This window comes from Vulpes vulpes, chromosome 11 (genome assembly GCF_048418805.1).
Source record: "Vulpes vulpes isolate BD-2025 chromosome 11, VulVul3, whole genome shotgun sequence".
In the NCBI taxonomy this organism is placed as follows: Eukaryota; Metazoa; Chordata; class Mammalia; order Carnivora; family Canidae; genus Vulpes; species Vulpes vulpes.
In genome coordinates, this window is record NC_132790.1 from 78,789,375 (window position 1) to 78,804,575 (window position 15,201).

Below are 15,201 nucleotides of genomic sequence, written 5' to 3' on the forward strand. Positions count from 1 at the left end.
AAAATACATAGATTTCCCCCCTCCTTTTGATGATTTTCATCTTTCTCTCCCATATTATTCCTTTTTTTTTTTTTTAAAGATTTTTTATTTATTTACGACAGACACAGAGAGAGAGTGCCAGAGACACAGACAGAGGGAGAAGCAGGCTCCGTGCAGGGAGCCTGACGTGGGACTCGATCCCGGGTCTCCAGGATCAGTCCCTGGGCTGAAAGTGGTGCTAAACTGCTGGGCCACCAGGGCTACCCTCCCATATTATTCCTTAAACTCTCTCCTTTTCTGACATGACTTCTTTTCCACTGTCCTTTTACTATCCTGTCTTTAGCCTGTCTTCTCCCTTCTTGTTCCCAAACTGCAGTGATTTTATTGTGTGCTTTTACCTTTAATTGGTACTTTTTTCCAGGTAGAGAAACAGATATAAAGGCGAAAAGATTACGAATAGAGGAAATTGAGTTACTCCTAATTAATCCTAGCTCTGTGATACAGTGATGTAGCTCAATTGCTAGTCCTTTCTGTTTTGTTTTGTTTTAAATCTCATTTATTTAGGCCATAATTTTGTGTCACTAAATCTAGTATTTTTAGTCAACTAAGGAGATTGACCTGCCCTTCTGGTGCTTTAAGAACAAATTTCACTGTGTACCACGTGTAAAACACAAAGTGAGTCTTCAGTTTTGCATTGAGATCTGCTTAGTCTGAAAACTGCTACTCCTTTTTTTGAGTTGCCATCAAAGCTTTGAAATGCTAAAATCTTATATCAAATGGTAGGTTTATTGGATGCATGTCAAGTAATTTATTATAAAAGAAATACGCTTTCAGTCCAACAGTTACAACTTCACTGCCACTGTCAGTGATAACCCACAGTGGTTATAATGGAATGATTTGAAATGATTTGCAGTGGCCTAAAGGCAAAATTTTACTCTGTTCAACCTGAGTATTGGTAATTAGCCTTATACTTAAATATTCTGTAAAATCTACAATCTTTGCTAAACACTCTTGTACTTCACTGTGTACTACATGATTAATTTCTGCAGTAATGTAGAATTTTCACTTAAAAGATAACTAGTATACTTCCTTTTTCTTTATAGATTTTATTTATTTATGAGAGACACAGAGAGAGATAGAGGCAGAGGCACAGGCAGAAGGAGAAGCAGGCTTCATGCAGGGAGCCCAATGTGGGACTCGATCCTGGGATTCCAGGATCATGCCCTGAGCGGAAGGCAGACACTTAACTGCTGAGCCACCCAGGCATCCCATTAAGTAGGATACTTTCAATGAGTATGTAGCTGAGTCTTTTTTAAAGACACACTAAAGAGTCTGAGTAAATTTTTGAATTTTTTATAGGAAATATGTTCTCCAAATATGAATTATGTGATTCATGGTACTTAGAAGATCTAGGCATATGTAGAAATGTGATATTACAGTTAAATTGAGCCTTTTGCCTAAGAAAATGATCCTCATTTATTTTAGACCTTTATTAAAATTGGGAGAGAATCTTTGAACAGTCTGTGATGGTACTAAGAGTCATTCAATGATTAATTCATTTTGTATTTATAGAGGACTGAAGGTATGAAGCAAAAATCTCTGCCTTCAATTGAGCTTATAATTTAAGATAAGCACATATATATATAACATTATGTCAGATAAGTGCTAATGAGCACCAACAAAAGCAGGGAAGAGAGAGATGAATGACTGAAGAGGTAGATTGAAATTTTTAGATAACATGACTAGAAATGGCCTCACTGGCAGGCCATATAATATCTGAGGAAAGAACACTCCAGACAGAGGGAACATAAGGGTAAAGACATTGAGGTGAGTGTGCATGGTTTGTTTCAGGAACGATGAGGAGAACGGCATAGGTGTAGTTTGGGTGACAAATGAGGAAGAAGAGGCATGCACTTCATGCAGGACTTGGTAGGTAGTAATCAACTTTGACATTCATTCTGAGGGAGATACGAAGTCATTGGAAGGTTTTGAGCAGAGGACAGATGTAATCTGCCTTGGGTTTTAACAGTTTGATTATGGTCACTGTGTGAAGAAGAAACTGCACAGGAAGCAAGGGCATAAATAAGAAAATCAGTTATTGGCCCCATGGGTTTAGAGTAAGGAGGTTGAACTCTGGATTTATTTGAGGATGGAGCCAATAAGATTTGCTGTTAAACTACTTGTGGCATCTGACAGAAAAGGAGGAATCAAGGATGGCTTCCAAAATATAGGGTCTGAGTGACTACGAGGATGTATTTATCATTAGCAGAGGATATGAAGGAGCATGTATTTTGGGAAATAACAAGGGTTCAGTTTGTGATAGTTTTAAGTCTTAGAATTCCAAGAGGAAAAGTGGAAAAAGTAGTTGGATTAATTTCATTGGTCTGGATTTTAGAAGAAATATTGAGGCTGGGGACAAAAATGCATAAAAATAAATCTATAAGGCTGGATGAGATCACCTACGGAGAAAGTAGGGGATTCTTAGACCTCTTACATAGGGAAATTTAAGAACTAAGTTGTGGAATATTCTAACATTCAGACTCTAGGGAGGTCTGGAGGAACCTATGGAAGAGGAGTAGCCGGAAAGGTAGAAGGAAGACCAGAAGAGTATATAGGGTAGTCAGGGGAGCCAAGTGAAAAAAATGTTTCAGGAGGAGGGAATTGCCATCTATGTTAGGCTGCTGCTGAAAGGTTAAGTCAGAAGAAGAATGACCGTTAGTGTTAGCAGTGTGAGAAGTCTTTGGTAATCTTGAATAGGAGTTTCAGGGCAGTGTGAAGTCAACGGCCCAATTTTAATAGATTCAGCAAAGAATGAGAAGAGAAAAACGGGAGACTGCAAGTACAGAGGAGTTTTGCTATAAAGAGAAGGAGAAAAGGGTGGCAGCTGAAGTGAGAAGGAAAGTTTTTAGTTTTGTTTTATCTAAATGGAAGAAATCACAGCATGTTATTTACTGATGGTAAAGATGCAACAGTGAGGAAAAGATTTTGATATCAGAAGGAGGAGGATTTCTGGAGCAATGATTTTAAGTAGGTCAGAAGGTAGAGTATTTGCCCTACACTGGGAGGCATATTCAGTTCATCTGTAATAAAAGAGAAGGGAGAGGATGGTACTGTATTGGTGGGAATTATGGAAGTTTTCTTCTGATTCTGTTTCCTCTGAAGTGGGAAGCAAGGTTGTCAGTTGAGATTGAGGTTGGAGATGGGGATAAATTGAAAGTATGAGGAGAGAAAACTTAGTATGAACTAATCCTCTAGTATAGTAGGGAAGAGAATGGTGTACTATGTAGATATTAAAATCACCATGACTTGGAAATGTTGGGAAAAGTGACAGTGAGGAGCTAATTAAATAAGTCACAGGGATGAAAAGTACAGCATAAAGAAATTAGTAGTATTATAATAATGGTGATATGGTGACTGATAACTACACATATCATGGTGAGCATTATGTAATGTATAGAATTGTCAAATCACTCTGTTGTACACATCAAACTAATACAGTGTCATATTTGTTTAAAAAATCTGGAAAAAATTTTGTGAAACATTGGGGACCTACCTAGAGCAGTGCATGCCTGCAGTTAATAGAAAGTATAGTCTCATGTGACATTCAAAACTGGAATTTTGTGAATAAAGAAGGGAGAATGAAAGACACCTACCCTGTCTAGTTTTACCTAGTGGTACTATTTGAGAAGACTGTAGGGATGGCCTTGGTTTGTGACAAATGAGGTTAAAACAATGGGGAAAAGTGGAGGATACGGGGGATGTTGTTGATGCTTGCCTTTGATGCACAGCAAAGGGGTATTAGTAGACCAGGAGATGGAATCAGAAAAAGCGATTAAATGCATGGCTTGGACAGATAAGATCATATAAACTGTTGGAGATACAGTGGAAGAGAATCTAAAGAATTAACAGGAACAAAAGAGAAGTAGACACTTGACACTGTTAAAAAAAAAACAACAAAAAGACTGTATAGACATTGAGAAACAGCTATTCTTTATCTTTCCTGACAGAACAAAGGGAAAAGGCCATTTTTGTTTGCCAGTGTGATGAAGAGATAAATGCAAGAGAGTTTTTCCTTTATCCATCTCTGAAACATTTCTAGAATAAGGCTGTTTTCTCTTCAGCGCTTAAACATGGGATAAATTAGATAATTTGTTTAGATTACATATTTCCCCAGATAACATTGGTAAAGTTTGAAATGACCATGTGAAATGAGTCTCTTAACAAACATATGGTATATTACTTAACCTTGATCTCTACAAAGTAAATACAATTTACATTGATAATTTAAAAAATTATTGTTACAAGTGCATCAGATATTTTTTAACATTGAAGATTTTTAGTGTATCCTGTATTTTAACAGGTAGCGGTGTTTTACAGAGCTAGTCCGAGGCACAAGATGAAAATTATTAAGGTGGGTCTTTAAGAATCACACTGTTTTATCTCTGTCTCCAAAATGCTACTTCTTGTCTTTCATTATACTTAGATTTTTAGGAATATTGATAAGAGCATTAAAGTTGGAAGTACTGTGAAACAAAAGAGGTGGGGTTTTTTTGTTTGTTTTTGTTTTTGTTTTCTTGAGCTTGAAATGGAAGCATTAATAGAGAATTTAGTTAGCAAAGGAAGATGTAGAAGAAAATGTTAGTGAAATATCTGCAACACAACCTTCTTTAAACAGTTGAACAGTGTAGGCGTTATGTTCTGACAGGAGTCCATAGTCAAATCATCCCAGTGTAAATAGCAGTAATTGCTTAGAAACTTAATACAACAAGAAAAGGAAATGTTAGGAGAGTGGGAAGAATATTTCAAATATTTCAAATATTTAATTATATTAATCAGTGAGGTATATACAAAGCAACTGATGTAGTATCCATTAGTTAAAGGGCTTAAATTCTTAATCACATAGACCTCCCTTGTATTAGTTCAGAGTTTCTCAACCTTCACACTATTTGACAATTTGGACTGGGTTCTTTGTTGTGAGGGGCTGTCCTGTGCATTATAGGATGTTTAGCAGTCCCTGACCCCTACCCCGAAGTCATGATAATAAAAAATATCTTCAGACATTGCCTAATGTTTCCTACAAGGCAAAATTGTCCCTGAGTGCCACTGTGTAACTAACTCTAGATTAGACTTTAGACATAGCTCTTGCACATGAGAATATTAATAGCAACTCTTTCTAAGCTGTATCTTAAGACTTCCATATATTGAAGTTTGTTGAAAAGTCAGTGGTCCATATTATTTCCAATCTTTATTATGTGAAAAAAATAGAGAAGAGTTGTTGATCCCTTTATCTTTGTGGAAGCAACATTTTTATCAGAATCCTCCCTTCCCACTCCAGTCTCTACAAAAGAATGGGTCGGTTGTAGCCATGACAGGAGATGGAGTCAATGATGCAGTTGCTCTGAAGGCTGCAGACATTGGAGTTGCAATGGGTCAGACTGGCACAGATGTTTGCAAAGAGGCAGCAGACATGATCCTTGTGGATGATGATTTCCAAACCATAATGTAAGTTTTATTTCAGTGAATGTGCATCAGAGAATTTTGTCCCATCTTTTTCTGCACTCCATCTCCAGAGAGTTCAACTGGAAAAGAATTAGGATATTCAGCAGTGGATGAACTGTATTTTACTAGAATGAATTAATCTTATGTATAGCCTAGTATATAGTTTTTGAGAAAATTATTTGTATGGAATAGAAAGGACATAATAAATGGCAGAGTCATTCATTTAGGAAATATTTCCTGAGTGCCAGCCAGATGTCACATTTTTCTGGCCATCAGTGTAGTGGTACAGGAGTAAATTTTCATGGGGCCTTTATTCTAGTTAAATTCAGGCTTTTAGAAATATGCATGTGCATGGCCTCACAGTCAGTATTAAAAGTAATCAAGTTCATCCATACCTATTTCTTTATGGACATAAGGACACTTACCATACTGTTAGTGATACAAGTTACTAAGTTTAAATAACTTTGTCTCCTTCAGCTATGGTTTCTAATGGATTTAAGATTTTGTGTAATATCTGATCATGTCAGTTGTGCAATGTTCAGGTGGCAGTCACTTGAATCCTGTTATCTGATAATTATCTGTCAGGTAACCTGAGTCTTCCTCATTTCAGTGACTCATGCTAATTATATGCCTGGCATACTTCATCAACCTGTAGTGGCCAAAAGTGGAGCATGTGGGAGCTCAGAACTCAGAATTGACACAATCTTGTAGGGATAGAGGTTTTTTTCTTTCCACTCTTAGAATTGTATAAAAATCTTGAAAGAATGGAGAAGTTGTTTAAAAAAAACCACATAATTTACTAGATTCAACCAAATGAGAATTTAATCTTTGTAAACTATATTCTCTATATAATTCTGCTACAGTACAGCACATGTCTGATTTTGTATAGGAGCAATAGGTAGCTTAAATTCTAAAATTCGTATATATCTTATTGCCAATAATTCCTGACATACATTAGTTTAACCCCTTACCATGCATGCATATTGTACCTTTAAGAAAAAGAAAATTGGAGAGGTAAAGATCACTATTTTAGTATTATAAATGTGTAGTATAGTCTCTTGTGTAGAAAGAATGTATGATTTTAATGTTGAAATATCTTTAAGAATTTTAATATTGTGTAATTAAATTAATTCAGGTAGAGCTTCCCAAGCTGGACTTTCATTCCTTACCAGAATAATGTTTCTGTATTTTTTTTCTAATCTTATTCATGTGAAGAAGATTAATAGATTATTTTAGTGACATATGTGTATGTCAGTTGGAAATTTGTTTTCAGAATTAGTTCTAGAATGTTAGTAAGATAGATATATCTTTATTTTTGTGTGGTAATATGTCTCATTCAATTTTTTTTTTGAATTTCAGGTCTGCAATTGAAGAGGGTAAAGGGATTTATAATAACATTAAAAATTTTGTTAGATTCCAACTGAGCACGTAAGTTTGTAAGGAGTTTATCACCATGGATCTTATAGATAAATGAGAAATAAAATTCAAGCAGAATGCTTAGAAGCCTCTGGGCTCTACTTCTGAGTGTTGTTCATATGTAAATTTTCCAAAATGAAAATTAATTCTATCCTAAAATTAAAAATGGCATGATAAAAACATGATGTCTTTATCATCATCAAAATATGTAAACATTTGTGGTTTATTTACTAGCTCCAGAAGTAACTAAGGAAGGAGTGTCATGGGTTTCCTTTGTATCTTTTTCCAAAAGTAGAAGGGCTTTTCTGGAGTCAAAAAACAGTTGCCAAAATATTGTTGAAACTATTAACTATTATGTAGTAACAGCTATTCGAACTTAATTTTTAAAATCTTCCTCTGTTATCTAAACATCTTGAAATCCTTTATTTAAATGCTGTAGTTATAAGGTTTATTAACCTTTGGCTTCAAAATATTCACACAAACAAAGCATAGGATACTCAGAAATACAGACTTCCTTTAAAAGCACGGTAGTAAAATGAGATTTTCAAATACTGAAGAAGTGGTATTATAAAAGTAGTAAGAATTATAGTATGCTGACAGATTTTTTTAAATGACTCTTTTTTTCCAACAGGAGTATAGCAGCATTAACTTTAATCTCATTGGCTACATTAATGAACTTTCCTAATCCTCTCAATGCCATGCAAATTTTGTGGATCAATATAATTATGGATGGACCTCCTGCTCAGAGGTAAGAGTTTTTCTTATGCATATATTAGAAGAAAAACAAAGAAGATGTGGTATCTTGATGATTAAGTTTTAAAATTTCATTCATGGACAGCATTAGAAATCTATTCATGCAGCAACATGTTTGTTATAAATTGTATGATGTGTGCTTATATCATTTACTCTCTTTGAGTGTTGTTCATGTGTCATGGATCTGAGCTTTTGCATTATGTTGGATGCCCTTTCTTGAGTTGAGAACAGACCAGGGAATAGGTGCAGTCCCTGTCCTTAGGAAATAAGCTTTTGTCTCCAAGAACGGGATGTAATGGAGAAATCCCGAGTTTAGTGTTTAGTGAGTTCTGTTGTCAATTTTAGAGACTTTGGAAAAGTATTAAAGGATCTAAGCATTTAGATAGGCTAGAGATGTTGCTTTCCAGCAGAAAAAGTCATGGAGTGATATGTGTCGATGGCCATCGTAATAAATCATCCTAGTCAAAACATCCTTGCATGAAAGGTATTTCACAGTTTACTCAGTAGGTTAATATTTCAGGCCATATCTGAAATAAGCAAACTTATATGTAAATGAAATTGGACAATTTTTTGAAATTTGACCCTCAATCCCCCATCAAACTATGCCAAATAGAAGTAAAAGAAAGAAGAGTGATACAATCCCTGGTTATTTTTGAGTAATTATAGCCAAGCTTTTCTTTACGATTCAACATTTTGTTTCCATAAGAAAACATTTAATTTCCTGGATAATTGAGGTTAATGAGGTCATAAAAGTGCTAAATCCAAACCGTAAAACTTTAAAGTAATTCACTTTTCTATTTGTTTTGAAGCCTTGGAGTAGAGCCAGTGGATAAAGATGTCATTCGTAAACCTCCACGCAACTGGAAGGACAGCATTTTGACCAGAAATCTGATACTTAAAATACTTGTTTCATCAATAATCATTGTTTGTGGGACTTTGTTTGTCTTCTGGCGGGAGGTATACTCACTGGATAAGCTGTCTTAATAGCATGCGTTCTGTATGATAGGACTCAGTTATTTTGGTGTGTCACACAGAAACCTGGGAATTTAGGAGAGCTCTTTGGAAAAGATAACAAAGACATTAAAAATAGTTGGGTTTCAGTCTTTATTATTAATAAAATTGCTGATTGATTTATTAGAATAGTTTAAATCGGCAAAGACATAACAGTGCAATAAAAAAATGAGTCTATTAATATTTGGGGAGGGGCACCTGGGTGGCTCAGTGGTAGAGCGTCTGCCTTTGGCTCAGGCCGAGTCTCAAATCGGGCTCCCCACAAGGAGTCTTCTTCTTGCTCTGCCTATGTCTCTGCCTCTCTCTCTCTGTGTCTCTCATGAAAAAATAAATCTTTAAAAAATATTTGGGGAGAAATTAGAAAATCTGAATCTATTGCTACTTTATTTCATCAGAAAAGAAAATTGTTTCAATGTCCAATATATGGTTTGTAAAAGACTTTTTACTTTATTTAGATTACAGCTATTCTTTAGTGATTTACTTAAATGGCATACTTAAATGGCATATATATTTAGGTAGCTTACACGTTTTATATCTTAGACTAAAGTTATTTTATTCTAAAGCAAAGAAAAAAATAACCTTTTATAAGCATGCAGTATTTCTTCATTAAATTGAGCCACTGACAACCATTTTTTCCTCTTGACAGCTACGAGACAATGTGATAACACCTCGAGACACTACAATGACCTTCACATGCTTTGTGTTTTTTGATATGTTCAATGCACTAAGTTCCAGATCCCAGGTAAGCTTAGGTGATCTTAGCTGACTAATTCAACTGGTAGGGTAGGCAAGGATTATGGGGTTTTAGCTTTGCTTGATTTTGTTGCCACAGAATATAGCCCCAGATATAGCCTTCCCTATGAACATGTACCTACAAACGTGTCATAATAAGGATAAGGCATTTGAGCAGATAGACTTACGTTTGACCAGAAGATCCAAGTAAACCACAGGTCTCATTGCCTGGTCTTTCTTCTTTGCATTCTCTTATTATCTGTAGCCTTAAGATAGGTTCAAGCTAATATTATCTGAGAGAATTGGACAAACCTCATGGGTTCTGTTAAGATGGTATTAGTCTCATATTAGAAGAAAGTATTGTTAGAAGTACAAGAACAGTTTTGAGCATATTAATGTATTTTGATTATTTCTGTCAGTGTGTTAGAACTTAGGACGTTTTAAATTTGCATTTCTTCCCATGTTGTATCTTAAGATATGATTGCCTTTTCTTGATTACAGTGTTTTGATAGAAAATAATGGGCTATGGGCTAGAACCTAGTAGTAGTTTTTCAGAGCATAATTGTTCTTGAAAACTAGTTCCATCTTGAGGCCTGACTCTTCATTTTAATTCTAGAGTACCTTATAAATCCTCAATTATATCTATTACCATTTGACATGCTGGAACTTTCTGAATACTTTCTTAATTTAGACTAAGTTTTGAAGAAGCTATGGTATTCATTTTTTTGTTTTATGAAAGGCAGTTTTACATTTTTAGTACACATAGAACTAGGTCTATTCTTTAAGAAAGGCTTTTAGATTATCTTACCCTAATAGAAATGATTTAGCAAAATAATCATACAAATAAAGTTTTGATGTTTTAGAATGTTAAAGGAAGTTACTTTTCTTTCTGTGATCTCTTGTTGATATTGTTGTTATTGTAGCATCACTTTTGTAGAGAAAGCTTTCTTGATAAAGAGAAGCTACTTTAAATTGTACCTTTATTCTATCTTTATTCCAAAATAATAGTTAAAATTAAGAGATTTCATGGTATTGCCATTGTGGAGTTCAATCGAATTTATTAAAAATTGGAGATGATCATGCTAATTAAGAAGCTGTTTCAGTGACCAAGGAATAATAATTGAACTCTTTGCTCTGCCAACAGACCAAGTCTGTATTTGAGATTGGACTCTGCAGTAATAAAATGTTTTGCTACGCAGTTCTTGGATCCATCATGGGACAGTTATTAGTTATTTACTTTCCTCCACTTCAGAAAGTTTTTCAGACCGAGAGCCTAAGTATTCTGGGTAAAGAAAATGTTATCTTTTTATAATTTATATATTTCAGATGAATTATTGTATTTTCTAAGGCATTTGTTCTAAAAATTTAAAAAGTGAGATAAAAAAAATTTAAAAAGTGAGATAAAAAATGAGTTGATTTGAAAAAGGAATGTTCTGTTTTTTCATTTGCAGAAGTTTAGGGAGCTGTCACTTGCTTAACTCTAGGCTTTAATTTTTTTGGTAATTTTTTTCTTGGTTATCAGTTGTTAGATTGTATTTGCTGCTTTTGAAGTATAGCAAATGAAAACTTATTAAAGAGTAATTGTAGTTTATAACTTTTCAATCTTATATGAAGAAAAAAATAGATTTTAAATTGTAATTTCAATAAACTAATATTTCAGTATTCTTACTTGCTAATTTGTACATTCTTATTTTACAAAATAGCAGCCTGACCCTAAAAGAAAATTTTATTAATATTCTGTGGAAGACAGACATTATTCTTTCACATAGTATGTATTAAATGTATTATGATACAGTACATTTAAAAATTGATCTTGTGTAAGGCGAGGACTGATGTGTTTTGTGGTAATGCTACTTTTAATTCTTGTGTTTTTTTTTAAGTTAATTGGGATATTTATGAAAATAAGTTATACAGTCTCACTGTTTGTTGCATGCTGTAAGTCCAATTTACCTTGAAGTTGAAATCATTTAATTTCAGTTTTTTTTTTATTTTTATTTTTTTTAAATAATTTTTATTTATTTATGATAGTCACAGAGAGAGAGAGAGAGAGGCAGAGACATAGGCAGAGGGAGAAGCAGGCTCCATGCACCGGGAGCCCGACGTGGGATTTGATCCCGGGTCTCCAGGATCGCGCCCTGGGCCAAAGGCAGGCGCCAAACCGCTGCGCCACCCAGGGATCCCTAATTTCAGTTTTTAAATTCATTTTTATACTTGTTCCTCTTTTTAAAAAGTGGGGTTTTAAGGAGACACCTGCAATTTTATCAAGCAATGAATAAGAATGAGATAGTGTGTATAGTACTGTAAAGATATAATCTTTATTTGTTTTTAATTTTGTTTCCTGAAGATTTGTTTTACTTATTTCAGAGAGAGAGAGAGTGAGAGAGTGAGCACGTGTTCATGAGTAGGGGAAGGGGCAAAGGGAGATAATATCCAAGCAGACTCCCGCTGAGCGCAGAGCCCGTCACTGGGGCTCGATCTCATGACTCATGAGATCAGGATCTGAGCTGAAACCAAGAGTCTGGCACTTAACTGTCTGAGCCACCTAGGTGCCCCAAAGACATGGTCTTTAATGATGAGTTCTTCTAGGCTCTCAAATGGAATAGATAGAAATTCCTAGGTAATCTTTAGATAGGCATTTTTTCAATCAAATTAAAATGAAAAAGGCTGTAATCTATTAAATAGAAAACAACTCTTGTGTGACTTAATGGTTATGAAGCTGTGGTTCAGGGAGAGTAGTCATAACAAGTGGGTTCTAGTTTTCTGCCTGCTGCCTTTCCTAGCTATATGACTTCACATAATTCATTTTTGAGCCTAACTTTCCTCATTTTTTTAAAGATTTTTATTCATGAGAATACACAGAGAGAGAGAGAGAGAGAGAGAGAGAGGCAGAGAGAGAGAGAGGCAGAGACACAGGCACAGGCAGAGGGAGAAGTAGGCTCCATGCAGGGAGCCCGACATGGGACTCGATCCCGGGTCAGGCCCCGGACTGAAGGCAGCGCCAAACCGTAAAGCTACCCGGGCTGCCCAACTTTACTCATTTTTAAACTGAGGCTAATTTTGTGTACCTACTGGAATCGTTGTGAAACAAAGTATTTTAAAAGCTCAGTTAAAATGCTAGAAAAGGGGCAGCCCGGGTGGCTCAGCGGTTTAGTGCCGCCTTCAGCCCAGGGCCTGATCCTGGAGAGCTGGGATCGAGTCCCATGTCAGGCTCCCTGCATGGAGCCTGCTTCTCCCTCTGCCTGTGCCTCTGCCCCACCCCCCTCTCTGTGTGTTTTTCATGAATAAATTAAAAAAAAATACATATATATATATATATTAAAAATGCTAGAAAAACATAAGCTATTAGCTTTGCAACTGTGTTTCAAAGAATTATATGAAGAATTATATGAATGAAATGAAATCTATGAAATCTCTTATTTTCTCTTGCAGATTTGCTGTTTCTTGTGGGTCTTACCTCTTCAGTGTGTGTAGTAGCAGAAATTATAAAGAAGGTTGAGAGGAGCAGGGAAAAGATCCAGAAGCATGTTAGTTCGACGTCGTCGTCTTTTCTTGAAGTATGATGCATATTGCATTCTTTTATTTGCAAACTAGGAATTGCAGTCTGAGGATCATTTAGAAGGGCAAGTTCAAGAGGATAATGAAGATTTGAGAACTTTTTAACTTTTCATTGACTAAAAATGAGTGTTATGTTAAAGACTTGATTTGAGACTTTAACCTGCTGGCAGTCCCAAATGAAATTATGCAACTTTGATAACATATTTCTTGATTTAAATTGGCTTTTGCAATTGAGTGGAACTTTATAAAGCATATGGGCAGTTATTTAATTAAAAAAAAAAAGCAAAACATGAACCACCTTCTGCACTTAAAGAGGTCTAACAGTACAAATACACTATCTATCTTAGATAGATTAAATTTTTTTTTAATTTTTAAATATTGTACTATTTATGGTGGTGGGGCTTTCTTACTAATACACAAATAAATTTAATCATTTCAAAGGCATTCTACTGGTTTAGAAGTTGATTCCCAGGAGTGCCATATTTCAGCTACTGTATTTCCTTTTCCCCCTGCAATGTAAGCAGCTCAGACACCTTGTGTTACTGTTTTTGTATCAAGTTTTTTTGCACAGGATGTGACCACTGTCAGATCACTGTTCTTTTCTTTCTTTTTGTGATTGAAAAGCCTATACTGCAATTTGAAGTAAATGTTTGCTTTTCTTAGTAAGTGTAAATGGTTCCTTTTTTTTTTTTTTTAAGTTATGAGTCTTTGGTCTAGCAATATTAATACAGGGTTATCAAGTGGCATTCTAGGTAGAGTAGCCTTGTTGTAATTAACACATAGTCATAGAATGAAAAGTATTTAAGAGTGATTGGGCTAAAATTTATATAACAGATTATATGAACATGTTAATGCCTCTTTTTTGAGTTAAATATAAATATACATTTTGTCAAGTATCATTTTGTCATCCCCTAAATATAAATCCAAGTACCTCACCTGAATAATTGAATTTTATTTTTCTTAATGTCTTTCTATGTATATTTTTAAGCATCTTTCTTAGGAGGTATAGAATGCTATACTTAAAGAATAAAAACGCCCCAAACTCAGATAGATGGCTTATGAACCAGGGTATACATGGAAGACTCTGTCTGCACTGGCCTTGCTCTTTGAGTATCTGCAGCTTCTTTGGCTTAGGTTGCAGCACTGTCCTGAGCGCCTTCTTGGACTTCTATTATTTGTTCTTTGCTTTTCTTTTGATTCATTGAGCATGCTAGAGAAATAGTTGGATTTACTCATATAATGCCATCAGTTTTTATAATAGCTTGGTGAGGTGTAGATAATTTATTTTTGTTTGTTGTGGCAAATTTGGGCCAGAAATTCAAAATTAGAAGTCCATTTTCCTGTTAAATACTTCTCTTTGAAACAGAAATGGGTTTTAAATTCTTAAATGTTTATTTCTTCTTGAAATTTTTGAGTTTTGTATTTTATAATTACTCCATTTTTTAAACTGTCAGGATAAACCACTCTCTAGTTTTTATCACCGATATTAACCTGCCAGTGTTAGCACTGAAATATTGTTATTAATGATAGGAAAAATACCTATTCTTTGAGTCCTTGTAATTGAAACAGTTGAGTATAAGGAGTTGAGATGTCTGAAATTTATTCTACTTTACCCTTCAAGATTCAATAGTCAAATGTACATTTTTCTCATTAGATAGAACATAGAAACCGTTATCTAGTCAACTTTATCTTTAATGACGTGATGTCTCATACCTAAATTTTGTATGATTTTTTTCTTTGTTACAAAGACTTGAAATATGTTATTAAGTGCATATCAATCTTTTGCTTTCCATTTTAGGTTTAGAGTATGACTCGTATGAAATAAATGTGCCTATCCTTTCATTTGATTTTGAACCAAAAGAAAAAAATGATTTCTTTTCATAAGTTAATTACCTTCCAGTCGGGACTGTTGACATTAAAATTTTATGGATGTAGAAGATACAGAAACTAGGCAGTATTCATAATGCATAGAATCTGTGATTTAAAAAGTGAAATGTACAATACAGATATACTACATCCAGGTTTCAATTTTCTGTAATGTAACAACAAAGTAGATTATTTGTATATATATCTTCCATAGTATATCATCCAAATTATTATAATTTAAACATGCTAGTATCTGAATTTTAAATTTTTATCCCTTTTCCTAGCCCTAGGACTTGCTAGAGTCCTTAATTAAAATACTAACTTATTTGATTATTTGCTGTTAGACTACCTTTTGAAGTTATTTGATCCCAAAGTAATTCAACATCTGGG

General features: G+C 34.6%; 1 protein-coding gene across 9 annotated transcripts in view; it reads left to right on the forward strand.

Moving 5' to 3' along the window:
• ATP2C1 (ATPase secretory pathway Ca2+ transporting 1) overlaps positions 1 to 15,201 on the forward strand; it is a 164,730-nt gene that overhangs the window by 136,174 nt on the left and 13,355 nt on the right. For all 9 annotated transcript variants that reach the window (XM_026015515.2, XM_026015516.2, XM_026015517.2 and 6 more), the window contains 8 exons: positions 4,340 to 4,390; positions 5,315 to 5,481; positions 6,838 to 6,906; positions 7,526 to 7,642; positions 8,457 to 8,604; positions 9,305 to 9,400; positions 10,535 to 10,676; positions 12,820 to 12,944. In XM_026015515.2, the coding sequence (XP_025871300.1) occupies positions 4,340 to 4,390; positions 5,315 to 5,481; positions 6,838 to 6,906; positions 7,526 to 7,642; positions 8,457 to 8,604; positions 9,305 to 9,400; positions 10,535 to 10,676; positions 12,820 to 12,944 (915 nt within the window). The remainder of the gene's footprint in view (positions 1 to 4,339; positions 4,391 to 5,314; positions 5,482 to 6,837; positions 6,907 to 7,525; positions 7,643 to 8,456; positions 8,605 to 9,304; positions 9,401 to 10,534; positions 10,677 to 12,819; positions 12,945 to 15,201) is intronic.